Below are 23005 nucleotides of genomic sequence, written 5' to 3' on the forward strand. Positions count from 1 at the left end.
TGCAAGGCACACACAGCTGAGCAGGGCACACACACCCGAGCAAAATGCACACACACCTGAGCAGTGTACACACACCTGAGCAGGGCACACACACCTGAGCGATGTTCACACATCTGTGCAGGGCACACACAGCTGAGCAGGGCACACACACCCGAGCAAAATGCACACACACCTGAGCAGTGTACACACACACCTGAGCAGGGTACACACACCTGAGCGATGTTCACACATCTGTGCAGGGCACACATAGCTGAGCAGGGCACACACACCCGAGCAAAATGCACACACACCTGAGCATTGTACACATATCTGTGCAGAGCACACACACCTGTGTAGGGCACACACACCTGGGCAGAGGACACACACCTATGTAGGACACACACACCTAAGCAATGTAGACACACCTGTGCAGGGCACATACACCTGGGCAGAGTACGCACACGAGCAGCGTGCACACGTCTTTGCAGGGCACACACATCTGTGCAGGGTACATACCTGAGCAGAGTGTACACAGCTGAGCGGGGCACACACACCCGGAGGTGGCTCACACCAGCAACGCCAACCTCACAGCACATGTACAGCACCAAAGCCCGGGTCTCTGCTGGTCTTGGATGTTTGCAGCACGTCCTTCCACCTCACTGTGCCCTGGTGCACACTCTGCTCAATTCCCACGGCCCTGCCTGTGCCTACCCACATTTCATTCATTCTTTCATTCCAGAAATAGTGAGTTTCTACTCTGGGCCAAGCGTTGTCCCAACTCACATCTCTCTAAACCCACTTCTCCCCCAGGCTTCCTCATCTCAGTAAATAGAACCACCCACTCCTAAGTGACAGCCAGTCCTACCCATCCACATTTTTGGATACCTGTGTGTATGTGTTTTTAACCCAAACTCATGAGTTCAGGGAAGGTGGAGTAGAAATTACTCAAGGCCCAGAGAATATTCCAGAGAGGAATATTCCCTATCAATCTTTGGCATTTCCCTATCAACCTTTAATGATTTGGAAGGGAATTTTTCTCTTTCACTCACAGAAGAGGGATCCAGGGGCCAGGCATTTGTTACGAAAGGCAAAGGCAAGATGATGGCCGTGCAGGAGGGAGGTCCCCCGCTTCAACACACAACCCTGGCATGCCCCACAAGGCAAGGAAGAGGCTGCCTGGGAGCCCTTCACTGGAGCTCTAGCCAACCAAGGGCTCCTCCCTTACTAGCTTCAAGTAACAATGACAGGGTCATTGCCAGGATAGACTTCCACCCCCTTGGGGGTCTCGGACCCTCCCACAGATGCCCCAGCACCACTCACCACTCACACAGTCCTCATGCAGGCCCCGATGCAACAACAGGAGTTATGTGGTTCTATGGTCACTTCCCAGCCTCTTCTCCAACACCCCTCTGTGTCACCACGCAGAGACCAGGCCACGCAGGGCCCAGGCCGACTACCTGTAGCTCTACCACAGGTCCAGGCTAGATCCCTGAAGCAGTGGACTCACCACTCTCCTTTATCACATCCTGTTCTCTCCCTAGTCCACTTCAACTGGGTTCTGTTCCAACCTGGCCACGAAAATGGCTCTTGTAAGGTCACTAACAGCTTTCATTTTGCCATATGCAGTGGTCCCTTTTCTGTTCCTCATTGTATGTGATTTTTCTACAGTATGTAGCACCGGCACCCACTCCTCCTTCCTGCAGTTTTCCTTCACAGGTTTCCAGCACACTATGCCTCCTGTTCTTTCTCTTGCCTCCCGGCTGCACTCCCTTGGTCTCCTTAGCTGGTTTCTCGTCTTAAGCAGGAGGAGCGCTGTCAGCCTCTGTCCTCAGCAGCTGGGTCTCTGGGTCATCTGACCCATACTAATGACTTAAATACCATCTAAATGCGAATAACCTTCCCCAATCATTGTTTTAATTCTGACTTTTCTGAGCTCCAGATGCAGGTAACCAATAGCCAGTTCAATACTTGGATGCCTTAGAAGTATCTCAAAATGAACTTTAGATTTCCAACAGTTTCCAGGGATACAGTAACTACCACCACTCCCCAATCCGTTGCTTAGTCCACAAAACCTTAAAACCTGGAATCGATTTTTGTTTCTTCCCTTTTATTCATCCTCACCCCTGCCACGTTTAATCCATGAGCTCATCCTATTGGCTCTCTCTCCAAACTACCGACTGAATGGGATTACTCATCTCCTTCACTTCCCCCACCCTAGTCTAAACCCCCATTACCTCTCACCTACTTTACTCTGAGAGCAGACTCTTTCCCTGCCTCCACTCTGGCCCCTACAGTCGGTTATGCTCCATAGAACAGAGTGACCTTTTTAAAAGTGTAAATCATATCCTATTCATCCTTCCACTTGAAGTCCTCTTGTGATTTCAGCTAGAATAAAAGCTAAACTCTTCCACCTGGACTTTAAGGACCTCCGAGTTGGCCCCTGCCCGCTCCCCGGCCCTTTCTCTATTTCCCCTCATTAATTACACACCAGTCACACTGAACCTTGCTGGGAAACACTCTTCCTTCAAAATGTCACATGACTGTCATCTACACACTTAGGTCTTGGCTTAAACAGCTCCCCTTCAGAGAATCCCTTCTGGCTTGACATAAGCTGCTCCCACCCAGCTCCTGTACTTCTCCACCACAGGACCCTGTTTCATTTACTTATAGCACCTGTCACTATCTGAAATGATGTGCATGTTTATTATCTATCTCACTCACTGAAATAACAGTTCCATGAAAACAGACTCTGTCTGGCTCACTGCTGTATTCTCAGGAACAGTTCCCAGCATGGAGTAGGTACACTGCTATAACCAATCGTTCTGTGAGTTGATGAATTGGCTGTTAGCACAGGAGCTCAGGGATCAGTGAAGGGGGCAGCTGACTCACTCGATCGAAGGCATGTTGGGTGCAGACATCGGGCTGACCTCCTTGGCCTTCTGCAGTGCATGTTTCTGGTTGAAGGCCTCTTCTTCCTCCTGTTCATCCTAGACACAAAGCAGAGATGGCTTTGCCTGGGATCCCCAGGAAGGAGAGTAGCTTCCCTTGGCTGCTCTCCTAAGGAGGAGTTCTGAATACCAAGTGAAGTGAGGAAGACACAGGAAGAGGATAAACAAGGCAGCGAGATGTTAGGTTGGCTCAGAGACTTCTGATGGCCAGAGGCCAGGCCCCTTGAGAGTCAGTAGTCTCACAGCTACAGCGTGGCCAGCAATCCTTGTCTCCATCTTGGAGCCATCCACAGGTTGCTCATGAGAACCAGGAGAAGTCTACCCCAACCCCTAGCCCTCAGTGGAGCTGGCTATGGCTGTGGAGGTCAGTGGCAGGAGCTGACACTTCTCAGATGTCCTACAGTGTCTGGAAGTGATGGAGCAGGGGCCTTCCAGGCAAGGACCCCGCCGAGTAAAGTGCTGAGGCTGAGTGCCCCATTGTAGTGTCTTCTCTGCACAGCTAAGTGGGTGCTTAGGCCAAGATCTCATCCCTTCAGCAGCATTCCTGCAAGTGTCCCCTCTATGTATGAACCCAAGGAAAACCAGCTCAGGTAAAATGACTAGAGCTAATAAGAGCACATACATCTTCAGAGCATGCTATGGTTTTCACAGACGTTATTTTACTTGATCCTCACAGTAATCCTGTAAGGTACACAATGCAGATATGGCATTCCTGTCTCATGCATGAAGAAACCAATGCTAATAGAGATCAGGAGTCCAAGCAAAGCCAACACAGCCAATGGCAGGTGTGGGACTCAGACCCAGTTTCTCAGCTACTAAAGCTGGTATTTTTCCTACCATATATGCAGATAAGAAGACCCTCAAGGATGTAGAAAGATCATCAGAGAATGCATGGAAGAAGCTCAGAAATGTCAGCAGGATGCTATGCACCTCTGCCCAAAACCAAATTGGCACCTTCTGTGAAGAGAAGGGTTTTTACTCATCTCTGTAGACCATCCCACTGCTGTTAATATTACCTCCCCACACTGGGGAAATTAATCAGAGAAAAGAAGGGAACAGTTCTGTGAGAAATTTAGTATCTGGCTTCATTGAAATTTCCCCAAAATGACCTTTGCCTACTGGAATATCCCAACAGCCATAGCCCAGGAACTGTGATGGCCCTGATCTCTCTCCCACCAAAACCCAAAAGGGTTAAGTCATGTGATTCAGGTCACACAGCCGCAGGTTGCAGTAGCAGAGGTGGAACTTAAAACCAGGGCTTTAGAATTTTCTTGACTCTCCATGATGATCCTGGAAAGGACTCCTTTGAGGGCTCATAGAAATTAAGATGTTATTTTCTGTGTTCCTTGAGGCCCCCTGGGCTAGGTTGAGGCTCACCAAACTCAATAAAAGTGAACCAGCCTTCCGTCATGGGTGTGTGGCTCTCCAACTGTCCAGAAGTTTCCAGAAAGGGCCTTCCTGGCAGGCCTGAGTCAGACAATGTAGACTTTGGGAGAGAGTTCCAAAGGCCAAAGGGTACCACCCAATGGCACTAGAGAAACATCAGATCCCCAGAAAACAATGCTTACCTTGGTCAGTTCCTGGGCGTTGGCGAGATTATCCACAGCGATAGCCAAGAACACATTCAGTAGCGTGTCTGGGGTGATGAATTAAGGATGGGCAAATAAGAAAAGCAAAAGTCTTCAGCAAGGCTGAGAGGCCACCTGATAATCTTTCCTTCCTGGGACACTAACAGGAACAGAAGCTACCCTGAAGAGTCACTTAAGCAGGGGCTGTGAGAACAGAGAGGGAGATGTTGTACAACTCTGTTGAAAGGAGAAAGAGGATATTTCTTCCCTCCTTCTGCATATCATCTCTTTACCCAGGATAAAGAAATACTTGAATCAAACCATCTGGGGGCCAGATGGGGTGAGGAAAATTACGATACTGTGAAAAATTATTATTTGGTCTTTAACTGTGTTTCCTGGCATACAACTCTTTAAATCCTTAGAAACTCCAAAGTGTTATCTGGTAGCCCCTAGGTAGCTTCTGGATGGGGGCTGGTCACCAAACCAAGGCATGATTAGAGAGTTGGAACTTTCAGCCCTACCCCCACAACCCCTGGGGAGGGGTGAGGGGCTGAAGGTTAAGTTGATCACCAATGACCAATGGCTTAATCAATCATGCCTATGTAATGAAGACTCCATAACAATCCAAAAGGACAGGGTTCGGAGAGCTTCTGGATAGCTGAACATGTGGAGGTTCCTGGAGACTGGCACTCCCGGAGAGGATATGAATGTTCTGTGCCCATCCCCCATGCCTTTCCCTCTGCCCCTCTTCAACTGCATCCTTTGTAATATCCTTTATAATAAACCAGTTAATGTGTTTTCCTGAGTTCCGTGAGCCATTCTAGCAAATTAACCAAACCCAGGAAGGGGGTTGTGGGAACCCCGAATTATAGCCTTCAAAACACAGGTAAAGTAACCTGAGGCATGCAATTGTCATCGTAAGGCAGGGGCAGTCTTGGGGATTGAGCCATCGACCTGTGGGATCTGATGCTATCTCCAGGTAGATAGCGTCAGAATTGAATTAGAGGACACCAATTAGTATCCACTGCCGGATTGCTTGCTTGTTGGTGAGTAAAAAAACCCACGCATTTGGTTACAGAAGTCTTCTGCATTAATTGTTGATGAGTAAGGGAACAGAAAAAACACTTTGAGTTTGTTCAGCCACATTCAAAAGGTCTTTAGACAGCTGTGGCCTCTACCCATAGCAATAACAACTAAGAGAATCACTGAACGAGATGTGTAGGGAGCTCAGTATGGGAGCTCATCTCCCCATTCTGGGAGGCTGGAATTGAATCCTACCTAGACCAATGGGCGTCACACCATTCTGTCCTTAACGACAAAAAGAATGAGATTCCAGAGCCCCTGTTACTGAGCATCTCCCAATAATGAGATGCTAACTTCTCCCATTCTTCTTGTGAGGGTCCTGAAGGGTTCCACATTTCATTTAACAAAATGTCACACAGCAGACATGATTCACTATGAAATCTATTCCTATGCCATACTCTAGTGCCTGAAGTCTCAATTTCCAACTCTCTTCAAAGCCTATGTGTTGTGGAACATAGAACTGTTCTAGCATCAAAGCCCAGCTCTGACTACCCCCAGAATATCAGGAAAATGATGGTGCCATTGGGACACATGGAGCTTCCATGTCTGTGACTTACTGCCTAGTGTTCTTTTCATGAGTTTCTCATATTGAGCTTCTAGTCTGTCCCAACCTCTAGATGTATTCAGGGCAGAAAACGTAAAACAGCATGTCTTCTCTATGAAACTATGGAAAATGCAAAAATACACCTGCGTCCCATGGTTCTGCCTTTCTGTTCTACTAATCCCAATTCATGGCCAACCCAACTCCCCAAAAGCATCTAACAGTTGTATAGAAGTTTGTAATTATAAATCACATGCAAATAAATTATCTCATTTAGTATTCACCACGAACAAAGGAGATAAATATTATTATTCTCCTTTCAGTTGTAAAAAATAGAAGCTTGAAGTCATTAAGTAACTTTCCCAAGGCCACACAGCTGATACACAGAGTTGCTGGGATTAAAACCTAAATTTCCTGTTCTAGATCTTGTGATTGGATAGGGCACTGGAGTTAGATGGAACTGGACTTTAGTCTCCCTTTACAATTTAGTAGTTATTTTACTCGAGATATTTTTTTCTCTGTCTTGTAAGGATTAGATGAAATAGTGCCTATGAAGCACTTAGTTTAAGGTCTCACGTACAGCCCAAATACAATACATATTTGCTATAATTAGCAGTAATAGCATTAATCCTAACACTAATTTTTTGGGATCTTACTATGTGGCAGGCTCTGTTCTACATTAGCATGTAATTAATTCATTAGTGGTATAATGTGCCTCTTTCAGCCTACAGTGATCTCTGCTTTGTCTAATGTTCCCCAGCTCATAGTACCTCCAACCATTCAATGTAACAGCCTCCTATGTTATTCTTTGCATACACTACAGATTTGGATAATACTCTATCTTGTTATGTTTGTATTCTTTACCCAACTAGTACATAAAGTCCTTCAGATCAGGATCCTTATTTACTTTAGTACACCAAACAATGTCCACGCCCCTGTCCCACCAACCCAAGCTCTAGCACCACCACCACCAATGCCTCCTCAAATGCTGGTCCAGGAAGGCAGGCAGCTTGAGGAAGTGCATCTTAAAAAGGATACAGTTGCCAAACAAGGTGAGCACAATGAAGTAGATGGCAGACCACATGCCTGAGCTGACCCCACCCTGGGAGCGGATCCCATTGTACATCACCTCATTCCAGTCCTCACCCGTCAGGATCTACACAAAGCAAATGACAGGCGCATCAGAAACCTGGGCTGGAGGAGAAAATGGGGCCAATGCCAAGGGCAAATTCTGGGCCTGGGTCTTTTGCATCTACCCCCTTGCTTGACAATCTTGCCAAGGAGTTAAGAAAAAAAAAGTCATTTCCATAAATAATCCTAAACTTTTTTTTCGTATGGAAAAGAATTTTAGGCATTGAAAATGGAAGGAGAGCATCAAAGGGAAAGATTCTGTTCCTCCAACTACAGAGTGTCTCCCACCTCCAGTTTTGCAAGGTCCTTGTGGAAATGACACAGATCAGGTGGTCTGGTCATTACCTAACTGTCCTCAGAGCTGCCCAGATACAGGGTCTGGAACAGCAGCATGATTGGAAAGAGCCTTGTGGGCTGCAGTTCAGGAAACGGGTTGTGGTCCAACCTCAGATTCTGGCCAAACAGTATTTTTCTTTAGGCCTAAGACACTATTGATTTTGAGTTTTCCCCATGATTTAAACGGTTGAGTTTTGGGGGGAGTAGGGATGGAAAAGAGACCTTGTTAAATAAACACCATTTAATGGATACCTCATTAAATGGGTTAGAAGATGCCCCTAGATTTCAGAAAACCATAGATGTGATTCTTGGCTGAATGCCTCAGACTCAGTGTCTCCTGCAAACTCACAGGTGTGAGAGAAGGACAGTGAGATGGTCCCAACAGAGCTCTCTTACTATTGGTAAGAACAAGCCACAGAAGTTCTAGGGATTATTGTAGTAATGACCGCTCAACTAGAAAGAGTGCCTCAATCCCCTGGGAGGAGCCTGGAAAGGAAAAGCAGAATTATCCTGAAACTCATCCTTGTCTTGCAGTGTGCAGTCCAAGGGACCCCATGCAGCACTTGTGAACCGTCAGCTGGCCTCATACCTGGAACACGGTCATGATGGCTGCAGGGAAGGTATCAAAATTTGCCGAAGGAGTCCCATCATTAAAGTTAAACCTGAAAAACAAAATTAGAGAAAATAATGAAATGAAAATCTCACATACCAAGTTTTCCATTCCCCAAGATCACAGCTTTCATCACTTCTTTTCTCCTTTCTTCTACAACCCCCCTCTTCCCTACTTTTTCCCCATTCCACATAACTTACAAAGACTGTAACAGTGACTACTACTGATAAACTATGCACTTTGAAGAATGTGCCCACGCTGCACATTTCAGGGACAGCACCAAAGAAATGGGTCCCCGGAATGAGAACCCTGTACAGCATGAAAGGAATAAAAGCAGAGACGTTTACTCCACCTATGAACTCACTCAGTGGTTAATTCAGGCCATGGGCAAAGGCAGACAGGATAGTAACATGGTGATTGAGTTAATGACCCTAGCCCAACACAGGCTACGACTGGGTTTTGAGCCTCCTTTGGATGGAAAGCTTCTGGGCACTTACCTGCCTCCAAATAACTGCATTCCTAGGAGAGCAAAGACAACGATGAAGAGGAAGAGGAGGAAAAGCAAACTGATGATAGACTTCATTGAGCTCATCAAGGAGACCACCAAATTCCGTAGGGAAGCCCAATACCTACAAAACCCAGACAATGTGACAGCTGTGAACACTGCATACCAAGTCACCCACCAAGCCCAGCTCAGCATATGCCTGGTAGTCTATGAAATAAGCTGCATTTGTATATTTGTAGGAAGTAAAGAGGGCAGAAACCTATTGCTCCCCTTGGGAATGTGGCACCATAGATATTTTTGGTTTAATCTTTGGAGAAAAAGGAAGAGCTAAAGAATAGAAAAGGGGTGGGGCAGGGAAGGGATACTTTCCCCCTAAGGGGGAAAGAGAAGATGGAAGAAAATACAAGGCAGAAAAAAGGTTCTACTCTCAAAGTCATTGGGAAAAGTCCAAATTCTGATCACTTACTTGGTTATTTTAAATATTCTTAGAAGCCGGAGGGCTCGCAAGACACTGATTCCAAAAGACGTACCAGGTCTGAAGATTGCCCAGACCACTTCAAAGATACTGCCCACTGTGACCTAGAGAGGCAATGCCAGCCACAGTGAGAGGAGGAGGAAGAGGAGAAGAGGGGGCATTCTAGCGCCCAGCACACCATCAACAGCTCTCAGTGGGGGATGGGGAAATAAAAACTCTCCTCTCCCACCAGCCCTACCTTCAGTAGAACTACCTATGTGGGAAGCTGCCACCTCTCTCCCATTGCTCTCCAATCCCCTTCCTAACTTTAATCCTTCACACTGTAGATTGGCTTACTGACTCCTGTCCTTGGTGAAAACTACAACAGCTAGTTGCTGCTTCTGCTGCTCTGACAAAGGAGTGGTACTCAAACGAAGGAAACTGATTAGTACAAGTTGCTTCTCAATACAGAAATCTCAGAGAAGGTCTATATTCTCTCATCATCCTAAAATTTAGTGCTAAAAAGAACGTTTTGGTCCTTGATATAATAAATATCTTTCAGTCATGGAGGTCTTGCATCCCGCAATGTGACAGTTCATGGTGATGTAGGATCTGATTGCTGCAAGATGCAGCAATTTCAGATGAACATTTCTATTTCCTTTATTTTAATTATATATTTATTGAATGTCCACTATGTTCTAGATATTGTGCTAGGAGAAACAACAACTATTAATCCTGACAGCAATGCCGAAAGGTACGGACACAAAGAAACTGAGGTTAAAGTGATCTCTCACTAGCTGTTATGCCTGAAAATTGCCCGTACTCAGAACCATATGTTCCAAGTTAAAATGTAGATTAGCAAGTGTTCAAAATCTTTAGCACCTAACTGAAGCTTTGGCAGAAAAAGTAGTGGGATTGACAGAAAGAGAAGTGGTTCAGGAGCCCAAAGTTCTGCGACCCAGTTCTGCTGCTAACTGGGTATATGAACTTGGGCACGGTAGCTTCTATTTATTCTTGTGTAAATGGGAAGGCTAACTCCTGAAATGAAATGTAGTTCATAGGACTCCTGTAAGCGGCAGGGGACAAAAATAAAAGATACGTGAAAGCACCTTGAAGTGTTAGCACAATGTATACATTTAGATATCCATACTATGTAGAAAGTAAACAGCTGACTGAGATATTCTCTGTGAGGACTTGCTAATATAAGGGTGTGTGTGTGTGTGTGTGTGTGTGTGTGTGTGTGTGTGTGTTTGAATGAGGGTCTATCTAGATAATTATCCCAATTTTAAACTGAAGTAGAAAAACAAATATATAAGCTTCTCTTTCCTACGGAACCACCTCTAAAATCAAGTCCTTTGTCCTTTTCAGGCTTCCCCCAAGATAATAAGTGGTTCAAAACTCTGGCTATGGGTAGCTTTGTAAACTCTCACGGAGCTATACACTTAAGTGTACCCTCTATAATGTATGTGTTACATTTTAATAAAAATATTGAAAATCAAAGAGCTCAGAAAAACAAACAAACCCTGCATGGGAAGGATTCACTCGCTTCTGAATTCCCTTTAGCTAATCTTATCTATTCCGCTTTTACATATTCTGATTTCAGTGCCTCATGCTGAGTAAGGAGCAAGCTGCTTATCTAAAACCAGGGCATATCAACACGAAGCAGGAGCAGAGGCAGGCTTCCGAGGACTTACCCCAAAATCAAAGCAGTTGAATGAAGAGTGAAAATAAAGGCGAGGCCCCATGCCATACATCTTCAGGGACATCTCCAAGAGGAAGAGTCCCAGAAACAGAAATTCTGCATAGTCTGGAAGTATTAAAAGTAGAGCATTGGTTCCACATGTGGGGTGGGCTCATGCACTTCTCAGCTAACACACCCACCTACAGAGGATCTCACAACAGCACACGTCAGGACATTCGGTGGCCACATCAGGCCAGGGCTGGACAGAGCCTAATGATGTCCGAGTACCCTCTGACCCAGGCCGAGTCCCAGGTGCACTCAAGAGATCAGCATTGCTCTCTTTCAATAGGTAGGCCCGTCACTGGTCTTTATATGGTAGAGGGCCCTCAGGGGGAAAGAGAGGACTTACTATGGCTTTGATCAAAGAGCTGGATTCCTCCCTACATGCCTGGCAGGGACAGGCCCCTGACCCTCACTCACACCCAGTGGCAGTCTAATCTGGAGCTGACCTATAAGCTCTTCTTCTGGTCTATTTGAGATCTCCATTGCCCTGAGAACTTCCTGCCCAGAATTTCAATGATCAAAACTCCTGATCATTGAGTCTCCTTAAGAAAGGAAGTGAAGGCTTTATGGTACCCAAAGGTATAACGTTATGCTATCTTGTTGATTCATCAACAATGATCTGTTTACCTAAAGAATGAAAGCTGGAAACAGTCATGAGATACTCCAGCCCCCTTGAGGACGATGTGGCCTCCCTCACAGCGTGAAGAGGTAGAACCTTTCCTAGCAGGGTGCTTTGCTGTCTTGCGTTCACACACACATCAAGCTGCCCCACATGGGGACCAGCAGAGGAGGCTTTAGAGAGAGGCTTTACTTACAGAGGAGGTGGGTGAGCCACTGGGGCTGGTTGTGATGGACAATGGCCACACAGGCAGTGTTGAGTGCCACAAGGCTCAGCACAATCCAGTAAAACACCTGGGATTTAACCATGTGGCGAATGGAGATGCGCAGAAGCCTTTCCTTGTGCCGGAAATAAGAGACCCCATCTACCTTTGCACTTTTGATACTGGCTCGGGCCAGAGGTGTGCCTAAGAGGGAGAAGTAAGGAAGAATGAGACTGCAAAATATCCTGTGGTCCGGGCCAGGGAGCATTCGAAGGGCAAGATGGGCTGCTCTAGTCCCAGGGCAAGGTGACTGCCACATTGCAGGTGTGGGGAATCCCCATCTTACGGGCTCAGTAGTTTCTATAGGCAGTGACCCTGTTTTTCCTCTCTGGGCACTCTCAGTCCTAAGAAATGGAAAGATTCCCCAGGCAGGACACCAGTGTCTTGAATCTTAATAGGATCGTGTTTATGTTTTTAACAGATTGGGCTTCTTTCTGCCCTTTCCTTTTAAAATAGCTTCAAGCACTGGAATTCTTCTGCTACACTGGTGATATTTCTACCACTGGTGGCACAAAACAGCAATGAACTTTGTAAGTCTCTTCTGCTTTTGAGGATGGAACAAGACCTTTCCCTTTTTCTGGGGAGGAAAAACCTGCCATCAGCCAGAATCTCTAGGAGCACCTGAGATGGAACACATAATGTTAAATAATTGCCAATCAGAATTAGTTTAAATTTCATATGATGGAAGTAGGTGGGGGCTACTGTTGTTAAGCAAATGGCTTCAAGATCTCACATCCGTGTCCCTGGAAGCAACAGGTCCTCAGGATCCTTTGAACAATGTCCCAAAGTGGGTTCTCATCATCACTCCCAGGAGAGGGTGGATACTTCTGCAAATGGAATACATCTGCCACACCTGAAAAACTTGGGTTGGATTCTTAGCCCTAAATCCCATGTTTCATGTGAATAAATAGCATCCCCAGGTCCTTTTTTTTTTTTTTTTAAATAAATCATTGTAATCTAGATTCGATTTCCACCCTTTTCCTTAATTACGTTCCTAAATTCTGGACCCTTTGGATTCTTTCCCTCCTTGTGGTGCTTCTCAAAAGACAGGATCTTCCTTTTCATGGGAGATTCAGAGCAGTAAAAGATCTAACTGGATCCACTCACCCACAGAGGAGATATCAACACAGTGCTCATCACTGGAGTCTCGAGTCATGGCCTCTGTCCGGCTCCTCTTGATGGTTGCCCTTCGAAGCACTGCACCAGGGAAAGGGAAGACCAGTGAGAGGCCACAAGTACACCCAGACCATTCTGGACAAAATTTTGAGGAATGCAGGCAAGATGCCTTGTGTGAGGCCCCTGTAACACAGGCATCTATCTGCCTTTAATACCTGAGCCAGGGTAACAGAAATCAAGGATGTCTACCGGACCGCAAATGCTGTGCTCACCAGCACCTTCCTGCAACACAAGAGCTCTGGAAGCCATGCTAGAGCCTATCTAAATGCAGGAGGTAAACAGGCACTCCGTATCCATCTGTCCTGGCTCTTCATCTACAATGCCACTTCCTGGTAATGAAAGTGGTCTCAAGGTGATCCCCACACATTTTAAGAGAAGGACCCTTTAGATAGCATTGGTTGTAGGATGGCCTTTTCCTTGCTCAGTATCAATCACATGCCCTGGAACAAAGCAACTCTTGGGTTTCATTTTCATCACTTTAAAAGGCATTTAAATCTGTGACTCAATTCCCTTCATTTTAAAGCATGAGGGATTTTATGACAGAAAGACTCTCATTTCAAATCCCAGAACACCGTCTTTCATTTCTTTCTCCCCTTTTGATCAAGAGAGATAGCCATCGCCTAAGAGGGGCAAATGCAACTGGAATAAGGCATCAGAACATTTCCTTACCTTCTAAAGCGGATGTTCCAGCATTTTTATTTTCTTCAGCGAGCATGACTTCCTCTATATGGAAACAAATGGTTTGGTAAATTATCTGTAAATGCCAAATTATTCTGCAAGATGAAAATCCCTCAGGGACAACTTCAGCTCAGGGCAACAGAGAGAGAGCAGAGTTCAGAGCCTGTCACAGGCACCAGCATCAGAAAGAAAGCAAGTGTCACAGAGGGTGCACAGAGAGCTCCTGAGAACAGAAAGGAAGCCTCGGGGAGGGGGTGTTTGGGGTAACAATCGGCTCTCTGTCTGATACTCCTGTTCAGGAGGATACCTGTGAGAAGAGAGGAAGAAGCTAAAATCCTTGATAGGAATGAAAAATTTCCATTTCTGTTTTTAATTCCACCCAGCTTCCTGTCTTTCCTAACTCCTTGAACTTCTAGCAGCAACAGCTTCCTTAGCTTCTCTTGCCAGTGGCCATGGGTTATAACATCTACACCCTCATTCAGGAGCTGAGCCCATGTTTTGGGCTTTATTCTATGTCTCTGAGGAGGAGTCAGAGGAAGATGCCCAAAGGTCCTTGGAGACAGGAGGGGGGCTTGTGAGTTTCCTCCTGTCCCCATCGCTTCCATCCTTTGTTGGTTGACCAGAGCCTGAGCCAAAGAGGCTTGGGCCAATCATGAATTTGTCCCTAAGATAAAATTTAAAAAGTATTTGGTTTTTGTCTCTGGTTCCTGGCAGTCTTTCATATGCTAATGAAATGACTCATGGAGGAGAGAGGGGCCCTGGATACGTTAGAGGAGGTAGCTTGTAGCCAGAACAAACAGCCACAGGACTGGAGGCTAGAACTTTCAGCCTCCCCCTACTCCCACTTCTAGGGAGGAGGGGCACTAGAGATTAGTTTAATTGCCAATGGCCGATGGTTTAATCGAGCATGCCTATGTAATGATGGGCATGCTAAATGTTGGGGTTCCGCATATTGGGGTTCAGGAGGCATCTGGGTTGGTAAACACATCAATGAGCTGGGAGGGTGGTGTTCTCAGAGAGGACATGAAGCTCTGTGCTCCCCACCACCATACCCTGCCCTATATACCTCCTCCATTGGGCTGTTCCTGAGTTGTATCCTTTATAATACAGTATGGTTTTTCCAAAGTTCTGTGAGTCATTCTAACAAATTACTGAACCAGTGGGGAGTGGGGTGACGGTTGTGGGAACCCCAGATTTGTAGTCAGCCAGGCAGATATGTTGGTTGCCTGGAGATCCCACTTTTGGCTGCCATCTAAAGTGGGGGCAGTCCTGTGGAACCGAGCCTTTAACCTGTGGGGTCTATGCTAATTTGAGGTAGTATTTAGTGTTAGAATTTAACTGATTGTTGAACACCTAGTTGGTGTTAGAGAACTGAAGGACTGGTTGATGATGAAATAATATATTTGCTTGTTGTTCTAAAATGACACCAGACAGTCCCCTGTACTCTTCCCACTTGGTGTCCCCAGGAGCAGTCCCATACTCTACTGAGGTGTCATCATCTGAAGGGGAATATTTTCTACTAAGACTTGTTAGACCAAACCTCACTAGCATCCCTCCAAGTGCATCAACAAAATAGCCCTTCTCTCCCAAGTCTGGTGGGATCCTGCATGCCCTATGAGGAGTGACGGGATGAGTTTGAGCTCAACCCATAGGCCAGGGAGCCAGAGGCCTCGTTAAACATTCCCTAAGATCCCAGCTGCTGGGGGAAAGCTAGCTTCAGACCCTACTAAACAATGGTTTAATTTAAACACTTTTAACAAGTAAAAGGACAGTAGGAGAGGTTAAAGTCATTACCGTAATTCCAGCTACAGATAAAACTGAGAGTACATAATGTATTTCCTAGGGAGGGGAACATTTTAAGGCTGGGATGGTACTCACCGGATGGCCATTATTACAAAGTCATAAATGTTTGCTTTCTTTTTTAAGTATAGCCTCTGGCAAAATGCTAAATTAACAGGTTAAGTGTTACTGGTGAGGCACTCCTTCCTGCAGACATAAAGGGTTTTTAAGTCATTTTATAGCACGTGTTTGGAGGGCATCATTTAAAAATTAGGAACTTGTTAAAATACCTCATAGCAACTTTAATTATCTTAGCCAGACAGTCACTTTTGCTGTGCACAGTGTCTGGGCTTTGGGGTGAGCAGATCTGGGGACCCCCCAGGACAGATGGAAGGTGTGTGGTGCTGCCAAGATCTCTGGGAAGCACTCAAGGGCTCTGGATTTGCTGAAGCCATCCCCCTTCCTCCTCACCCCATGCCTTTTGCCAAGTTCGCTTTAGAACTTGAGTGTCTTTCCAGGGAAATGTAACCCATCTGTCTCTGATTCACTGGTGCTCCATTTGTAAAGGGAAGGGCCAGGAAGCACACTTTGACGTCGCAGTGCGTCTTTTTTCTTAGAAGGAGGAGAGAGCTGGCTTTGCCAACTGGAAGAAAGGGAAGCCTTGGAATTCTGCAAGTATTTGAAAAGCAGAGCCCCAGCGAGCAGCATACCCTGCCACCTGACCTGTGTGGGGTGGCCAAGGCTGGGCGGGCTCCTTCCTGGGTCTGCTGCCAGCTCTCTTAGTGGTCTGTCAGATGGCTCCTCCGCCGAGAAAGCCAAGGACAGCTGGGACCATCAAGCTGCCTTCCTGGCCTAGAGGCAAATCTGCTTGACCTCCCATGGTAAGCCTGAATTACCATTCTGGGAAGCGGTAGGGGATATTCGTGTCCACTTCATCCCTACACAACAGCCTTGGAGGAGAAAGGGCGAAATGCAACTATAGTCAACACACATTGCTCATGTTTCCAGAGGCTACAAGGGAGTGCAGATCGTAATCATACAGGTACCCTCTCAACCCTTGGAGGTCACCAAAAGTTGACTGCAGAGCTTAGAGAGGGTTTTTGTGTGTTGGCAGTCACAGTAAGTGTTATAGTGTCATTCCAAAGCTCCTACAGAAGCATAAGGCTCAAGCAACTAAGCACTAAATCATACTCCAAATTTTTCCTCTGTGACCTCACTTTTGTGCTATGTTTTCTATTAGGAATAGAGAAAAGATACTGTCATACGTGTAGTTTTTATTTAAGAAATCACTTGTTCCTCTGGAAGAAAATGAAGATATATAATACTAATGCAAACCAACCTTTAAAATAATAAAGAAAGCAAACCCGTCCCTTTTATTGACAAATATGGGGGTGATTGATGCCCTTCATAAGCATCTGAGCCACAGCCAAACTTGAATCTGGTGGCTCTGTGGGTTAATGAAATCATGATAGGTTTGGACCTATTCTCACAGGCAGCTGAGAACTATTCCTAATGTTGAGTCGCAGGGTAAGAACTGATGACAGCTCAAGGCTTAGGAAAACACCTGTTCTCACCATTATCTCCTCCCTAGACGGCGGCACTACTAGTCCCTCTGCTTCCAGCCTTATCCTTCTATGGTCTATTCTCAATGCGGCCGGCACGTCAGTCCTCTGCTCAAAACCCTCCCATGGTTCTTGTGTCACTCAGAGTGAAGCCCATAGCCCTTACAAGGCCCCATAAGGTCAAACATGATTGCTGCCCACTTCCCCCATGACAGCCGTCACTCTGTCTCCTGTTCCTCCTCCCTATTCCTTCCCCCTTCTGCTCCTTGGGCACCCCAGCTCACTCCCATGTTAGGTACTTGGCGCTGAAATACTCCTCTCCCAGAACTTCCTCTGGCTCACTCCTTCATTTCTTCAAGTCTACACACCAATGGGCCCACCCTGACCTCCTATTTAAAACTGTGGCACATTCTATACCCCATACCCCTAACTTGATCAGTTTTCCCATCATATTTACCACCTTATCATTGTCTTATAAGTTACTCATTTATTATTTTGTTTATTGTTGCCTTAGCCAACTAGAGAGCTTTACAAGAGAAGAGCTTTGGTGAGCTGGTTGACTGTTTGGCTCACTGCCATATCCCAAGTGCTTAGAACAGGGTCTGGCACAAAGTAGGCACTCAATAAATATTTGCTGAATGAATGGACTGCTGTGAGCACCAGGAACGGTATTACAAAACGCCATCAGCCCAGTCTCAGCTCCAGGATTGGGTTATGTTACTTTTACTCAGTTCACCTTGCTAAGATGCCTGCCTTAAGGTGTTGGGACAGTTTGATAGACAGGACAGTTAGACCCCAGAGGAAGAAAGTGGGATGAGCAGGGAACCTTAAGAGCCAACCAGGCATCCAGAGTGTCTCTCTTGTCTTGTCTAGGCTGCCCCTTGAATGGGAGCATTGGGAGTGAGGGGCCAGCCCTGATGTCTCTGCAGCCCACTCACCAGCCTCCTGCAGCCCCCCAGGCCTACCTGCTTTGTCTATCCAGGCACGGTAGCCATTCAGCTCACGCTCAATCTGCTGCTGGCGCCGCAGCTTCATGAAAGCCCTTCGGTTCTCCACTCTCTCTCTCTCTTTGGCAAATTCCCTGTGGACAAGAAGGATAAGATTCACTGGGTTTGGATAGGGCCATGACTAAGGGAAAGAGTGAATCAAGCAACAGAGAGAGAGCATCTGAGCAAGTACCTCTATTAAGCCCATGTACCCTTTCCCCTGACCCAGGCTGCAAATATGACCTCCTTACAATGTTACACAGAAACACACCTCATTCAGCCTCACAAAGGAAGCCTTCCCAGACTAGCTGCATTCCAGTCAGGACCAACTGATTGCTTGCTCTGTTTTGAAAGGTATGTTCTTAGCCATGTGAGAAACTAGGTTTCAAAATGCCATGTTCCACCTCTTCAGCTACAACAAAAACCCTTAACCCTCTGAAGGGCACAGCTACTCTTTCTCCTTTTGATAACAATAGTGATTAACGTATATTGACCAATTATGATGTGTTGGCCCTTTATCAAGGTTTTTACACCCATTAACTCATTTCATCCTCACGACCATCCTATGAAGTATTAATACTATTAAAATTCCCATTTAACAGATGGGGAAGCCAAGGTTTATTGAGGTGAAATGCCTTGCTGGGATTTGAACCCTAACCACAATGCTGTGTTGCCTCTGCTGTCCTGTACTCTGGTGCTCAATAAAAGCTGCCACTGAAGATCAATGAGCCTGATGACTTCAAAGGCTAAAATGCTATTCAAAGTTGACTGATGTCAGTTAAATAAGAAAGGAAGGGACGTGAGAAGGACACCTGACTCCCATAAAGCCAGTGGGAAGGTGGTGGGGGTGGGGTGGAGGGGAGATCATGAGGCAGAGGGAACACTCAGGTGAGGGTCAGGGTCAGGAAGAAGATAGAGCCCATGACGGGCTCAGGGGGCCAATGCCACTCCGTGTGACAACAGGAATGAGAAGGCTACAGCTCCATGGGAGAAAGAGAAGAGAAGAGGACTAAGGGCTCCCTGGTAGAGAAGAGGAGGATCAAATTTATTGGGTGAAAGAATGGGGATAAATAAATCACAGTTTGCTAACAGGTTCCTCCAGAAGCCACCTCTAGCAATGCCTCTCTCATCACCAAACACCCTTCCAGGCTAGGATGCCCTTACCAGTGCAGTGCCTCCCAGCCATGGCTCAGGTGTTCTCCTACTACCTGGGAAGCTGTTCTACTTATTAAATGTGATCCCCATAAAGAGCTGCAGGCCAGGCACAGTGGCTCATGCCTGTAATCCCAGCACTTTGGGAAGCTGAGGTGGAAGGACTGTTTGAGCCCAGGAATTCGAGGTTACAGTGAGCTGTGATCGTGCCACTGCACTCCAGCCTGGGCAACAGAGCAAGACGTTTAAAAAAAAAAAAAAATAGAGCTGCAGACTGAATCTGAGGGAGTCCAGCACCCACTGTAAGTCCTGCCAGTTTCTCTGTCGTGTCTAGGAAAGAAGAAATGAATGAGGGGCTGGGGGATGGGCCCCAGCTACAGTGCAGGGAAAGGGAAGACGCCAGTCTACCATAATGCCAACAGACACCTGCTCGTGTCACACCTGGCCCTCCTGCCAAAATAGAGCTGGTGTCCTTGGGTACAGCCACCTGCTTACAATCAGGCAGAAGGTGTAGGGAAAGGCACATTGGAAGGACAAATTCTCCTGTGCTTGGCTTCAGGTTCATTGGGTTCTGCTAAAGGTGCTATGGGGGAAGGGAAGGAGAGAGTCAAAATGAAGAGCGACCAGGGCCAGTGAGGGCCAGGGTAACTGAATTCAAGCCCTGGGATGCCTCCTTTCTACTTTCTGAATTTCAGAAATTTGAAAGTAACAAGGGGCTGGCTTGGTTCATGACATCACCTTCCACCAAAATTCTTACCTTTGGATTTTTGCTTCTTTCAGTCCCTCCTGTCCAGTTAGTACCATTGTCCAGTTGGTTCTACCTTCATAAAAGCACTTGAATTCACCCTGCCTCTCCATCCTCACTATCTTGGTCCATGATCTCATCCTTCCCTGCCTGGACCACTGCAATAGCACCCGGCTGGTCTCTCAACCTCCTGTCTCTTTCTCCTCCTTTCACCCATCTCACACTATCAACGTTATCTTTTTAAAAGGTCATTCACTGGATCTTACCACTTCCAAACCTCCAGTACTAACCATGGCAAGTAACATGTGTACAGCAAATCTTAATTTACCAAGCACCTTCATACATTTTGCTCATTTAATCTTTACAACCATTCTGAGAAGAAGGTAGAATAGGTATTTTCATCCTTAACTTAAAAGTTATGCAACTTGATGGAGTTTAAGTAAGAAACAGAGCCAAGATTAGAACCCAGGCCTTTCTCTTGTAAGAGCCCAAGTCCTTCAGGCACCACATATTTGCCTAGCCCAATGGCATTTTTATATGTTACTTTACCTTTTCATAGGTCTGCGTCTTGATTTCTCAACCCTGGGGGAATCCAGGGAGGTTTAATAAGAAGGTGATATTTTGAGCAAGACCTTGAAAGAGGAGAATTGAAGCAGGCTATGACCGGAGGAACATAATCATCCTTGAGCATCTAGGATAAGCATTATGACCAACATATCCATTTTCCAGCTCAGAAAACTGAATCTAAAGGGACTTAAGTGGCCCTCTGAGAGGGCAAGTGTCTAAGGACACATAGCCCCTCAGAGGAACCACAACTCTCAGATCTTCTAAATTTCATCTCTTTCTACTCTATTAGCCCCTCTTCTATGGCTTCCATCACCCTCTGCTCAATGAAGAGGATGAAGCCTTCAAGCGTGACGTTCAAAGTCTTACACAGTTGGAGCCAAACCTTTCTCTTCAAGCCTTATCTCCTCCTGCCATCCCTATCCACCCCCTGCCTGCCTACAGCCCACCACAGCCACACTTCAACTACAGCACATCTCCCACACTTACTGAAAAGGCAGGATGGGCGTTCAAGGCTAGTGCACAATGCTTATCTGCCTGAGTCAAAATCCTTCTTCAAGGCCAGGCTGAAATGTTGCCTCTTCTGTTTGGGTCCCACCATCACTGCACCCCAACCTTCTGGCCTCCAGTCTACCTCTTCCCCATCCCTTTAGAGCTCATCTTGCAGTCAGACGTTTACTATGGTCAGCTGTATGTCTCTCCTTCTATGTAAGCTTTTTGCAAAAACATTGTGTGCCTTACTCAACTTTCTATCTTCCTAGACTAGAATAGGCCTACCACATAGTATATGTTCAGTAGATTTTTTTTAATGACAAATATCCAGGCTAACTAGGAGAAGTCATAGTTCTTCCCTGACTCCCAGAGGCTTAAAAGGAGGAGTACTCCATCTCTGCACTGACTCAAAGGGAGCAGGTGAACTAGGAGCAACTCCTGCACACTGCCACCAGTTTCTCTTCATTTGACTCCACTATAATCAGTGTAAATTAGACTATGAAGAATGGGGTATGTCATCTCTATAAGGCCCCCAGAATGACGATGTAGCTTGATTTCTGGTAGGATAGGCCAACAAACCCCCGTCTAACCTCCCTTTATCTAACCTCTTCTGGTTCCAGGTTAAGCGCTGTTTCCACATGCCTCCTTGTGTTTGGAAGTTTCCTGGATCCGGGTCTCACTCGCTGGGTTCCCTGCTCTTCTTCGCCATTGTAGGCTCCCTTTCCTCCCACCCTCCCACCTGGCATCCTAGCTGGAACTCACAGTCCCAGAGCCCAACCAATTTGGCCAAGCCTCTTGGCTAAAAGAAGTAAAGCAACAAATGTGCACCACTGGGAGTACCTCCTAAGCAGCTCCAGCACCTTAATGGAGGATGTGGGGGACCTTCTTTATGATGCTTTATCAAGCAGCCTTTTCTGTTTTGTTCTTTCATTGGGAACCTGGGTAGCAAGTCCAGCACCTGTGTCTTTCCTAACTCTTACAGCCCCTCTGCCCTCGCTGCTGTAATTGTTAGTACCCATGGCCTGTCTCCCTGACTAGTCTGCAGGCTTCATGAGGTCAAGTAAAGCCTTCATGAGGTCAAGTATCACATTCCAACAAGGGTCAGAGAAGCTTAACCCAGTGTCTGGTATGATAGATTCCATAGATTATAGAAATAAAATATCAAGAACAGCTAATGTTCATGTAACACATTTAAACTTGTTAAATTTACAAATCATTTTCATGTAAATTATTTCATTTATAGTTTCAAAAGCCCTGCGAGATTCAAAAAGATTACTTGCCCAAGATAATCCAATTAGCAAGAGGCAGAGACAAAATTCAAACTAATGTCTTCTTCCAGGTTATGTGCTGTTTCCACAATGCCTTAGCTGTCTTCCCTGCTATCTAGAAGTCAACATTTAAAATCTACAAGAGGGATTTCATTTCAGCCCAAGGTTGAGGAAAATAAGGATATTAAAACAGATGGGTTTTGTTTTTCTTTAAGGGACTATCCTTTTCATTGAGACAGTAGCATAAAAATCCATTGCTCTGTGTTGGGTTATTAAAGGCCTAGAATAAAATTCATAGCGTTAGTCAAGCTAGTGATATACTGCTTGATTTTGTGTCCATTTATTCATACACATATTGCATTCTGGAGAGAACAGGAGCAAATAAGATTCAGCTTCATAAACCTTAGATTTAACATGCCCATCAGGCTCATGGGTATATATGTGGCCAGACCTGCGAAACAAAGCATACTCCTTTAACTGGTCCCTCTCTCCTCTGAGGATCTGAGTACCCTGTCCTCTTCACAGAGGATCCTGGGGTTATTCAGATAATGATGCATATTACCGTTATTTAGTTTACCAGACGACTGCTGAATTCCCCCATTGAAAGGCAGCTCATAGCAGGGCACTATGAATATCTTAATTTATCCAGTTCCCTTGGAGCAAGGCATAGAAAATGTAAAAGGGGGAATCTGGCCTATAGAAGAAGAGTGTTCATATTCCCTAAGGCCGCTTGGCAACAGCCTGTGGCCTAAGGTAAGAGGATAGGTAATTGGCTCCTTTTCATTTGTTCTATCCAGGGTTTCTACACCGAGAGATGCAACAG

The 23005-nt window shown here is 46.0% G+C and overlaps 1 protein-coding gene across 12 annotated transcripts in view; it reads right to left on the reverse strand.

Annotated features, from left to right (window-relative positions):
* The window catches only part of CACNA1E (calcium voltage-gated channel subunit alpha1 E), a 492838-nt gene that overhangs the window by 73512 nt on the left and 396321 nt on the right, over positions 1-23005 (reverse strand). For all 12 annotated transcript variants that reach the window (XM_063795020.1, XM_063795026.1, XM_063795047.1 and 9 more), the window contains exons 10-20: positions 17941-18056; positions 13626-13679; positions 12888-12977; positions 11715-11924; positions 10850-10962; positions 9168-9280; positions 8694-8825; positions 8176-8248; positions 7158-7275; positions 4496-4563; positions 2869-2966 (exon numbers count right to left, since the gene is read on the reverse strand). In XM_063795020.1, coding sequence (XP_063651090.1) covers positions 2869-2966; positions 4496-4563; positions 7158-7275; positions 8176-8248; positions 8694-8825; positions 9168-9280; positions 10850-10962; positions 11715-11924; positions 12888-12977; positions 13626-13679; positions 17941-18056 — 1185 coding nt within the window. The remainder of the gene's footprint in view (positions 1-2868; positions 2967-4495; positions 4564-7157; positions 7276-8175; positions 8249-8693; positions 8826-9167; positions 9281-10849; positions 10963-11714; positions 11925-12887; positions 12978-13625; positions 13680-17940; positions 18057-23005) is intronic.

This window comes from Pan troglodytes, chromosome 1 (genome assembly GCF_028858775.2).
Source record: "Pan troglodytes isolate AG18354 chromosome 1, NHGRI_mPanTro3-v2.0_pri, whole genome shotgun sequence".
NCBI classification, from domain to species: Eukaryota; Metazoa; Chordata; class Mammalia; order Primates; family Hominidae; genus Pan; species Pan troglodytes.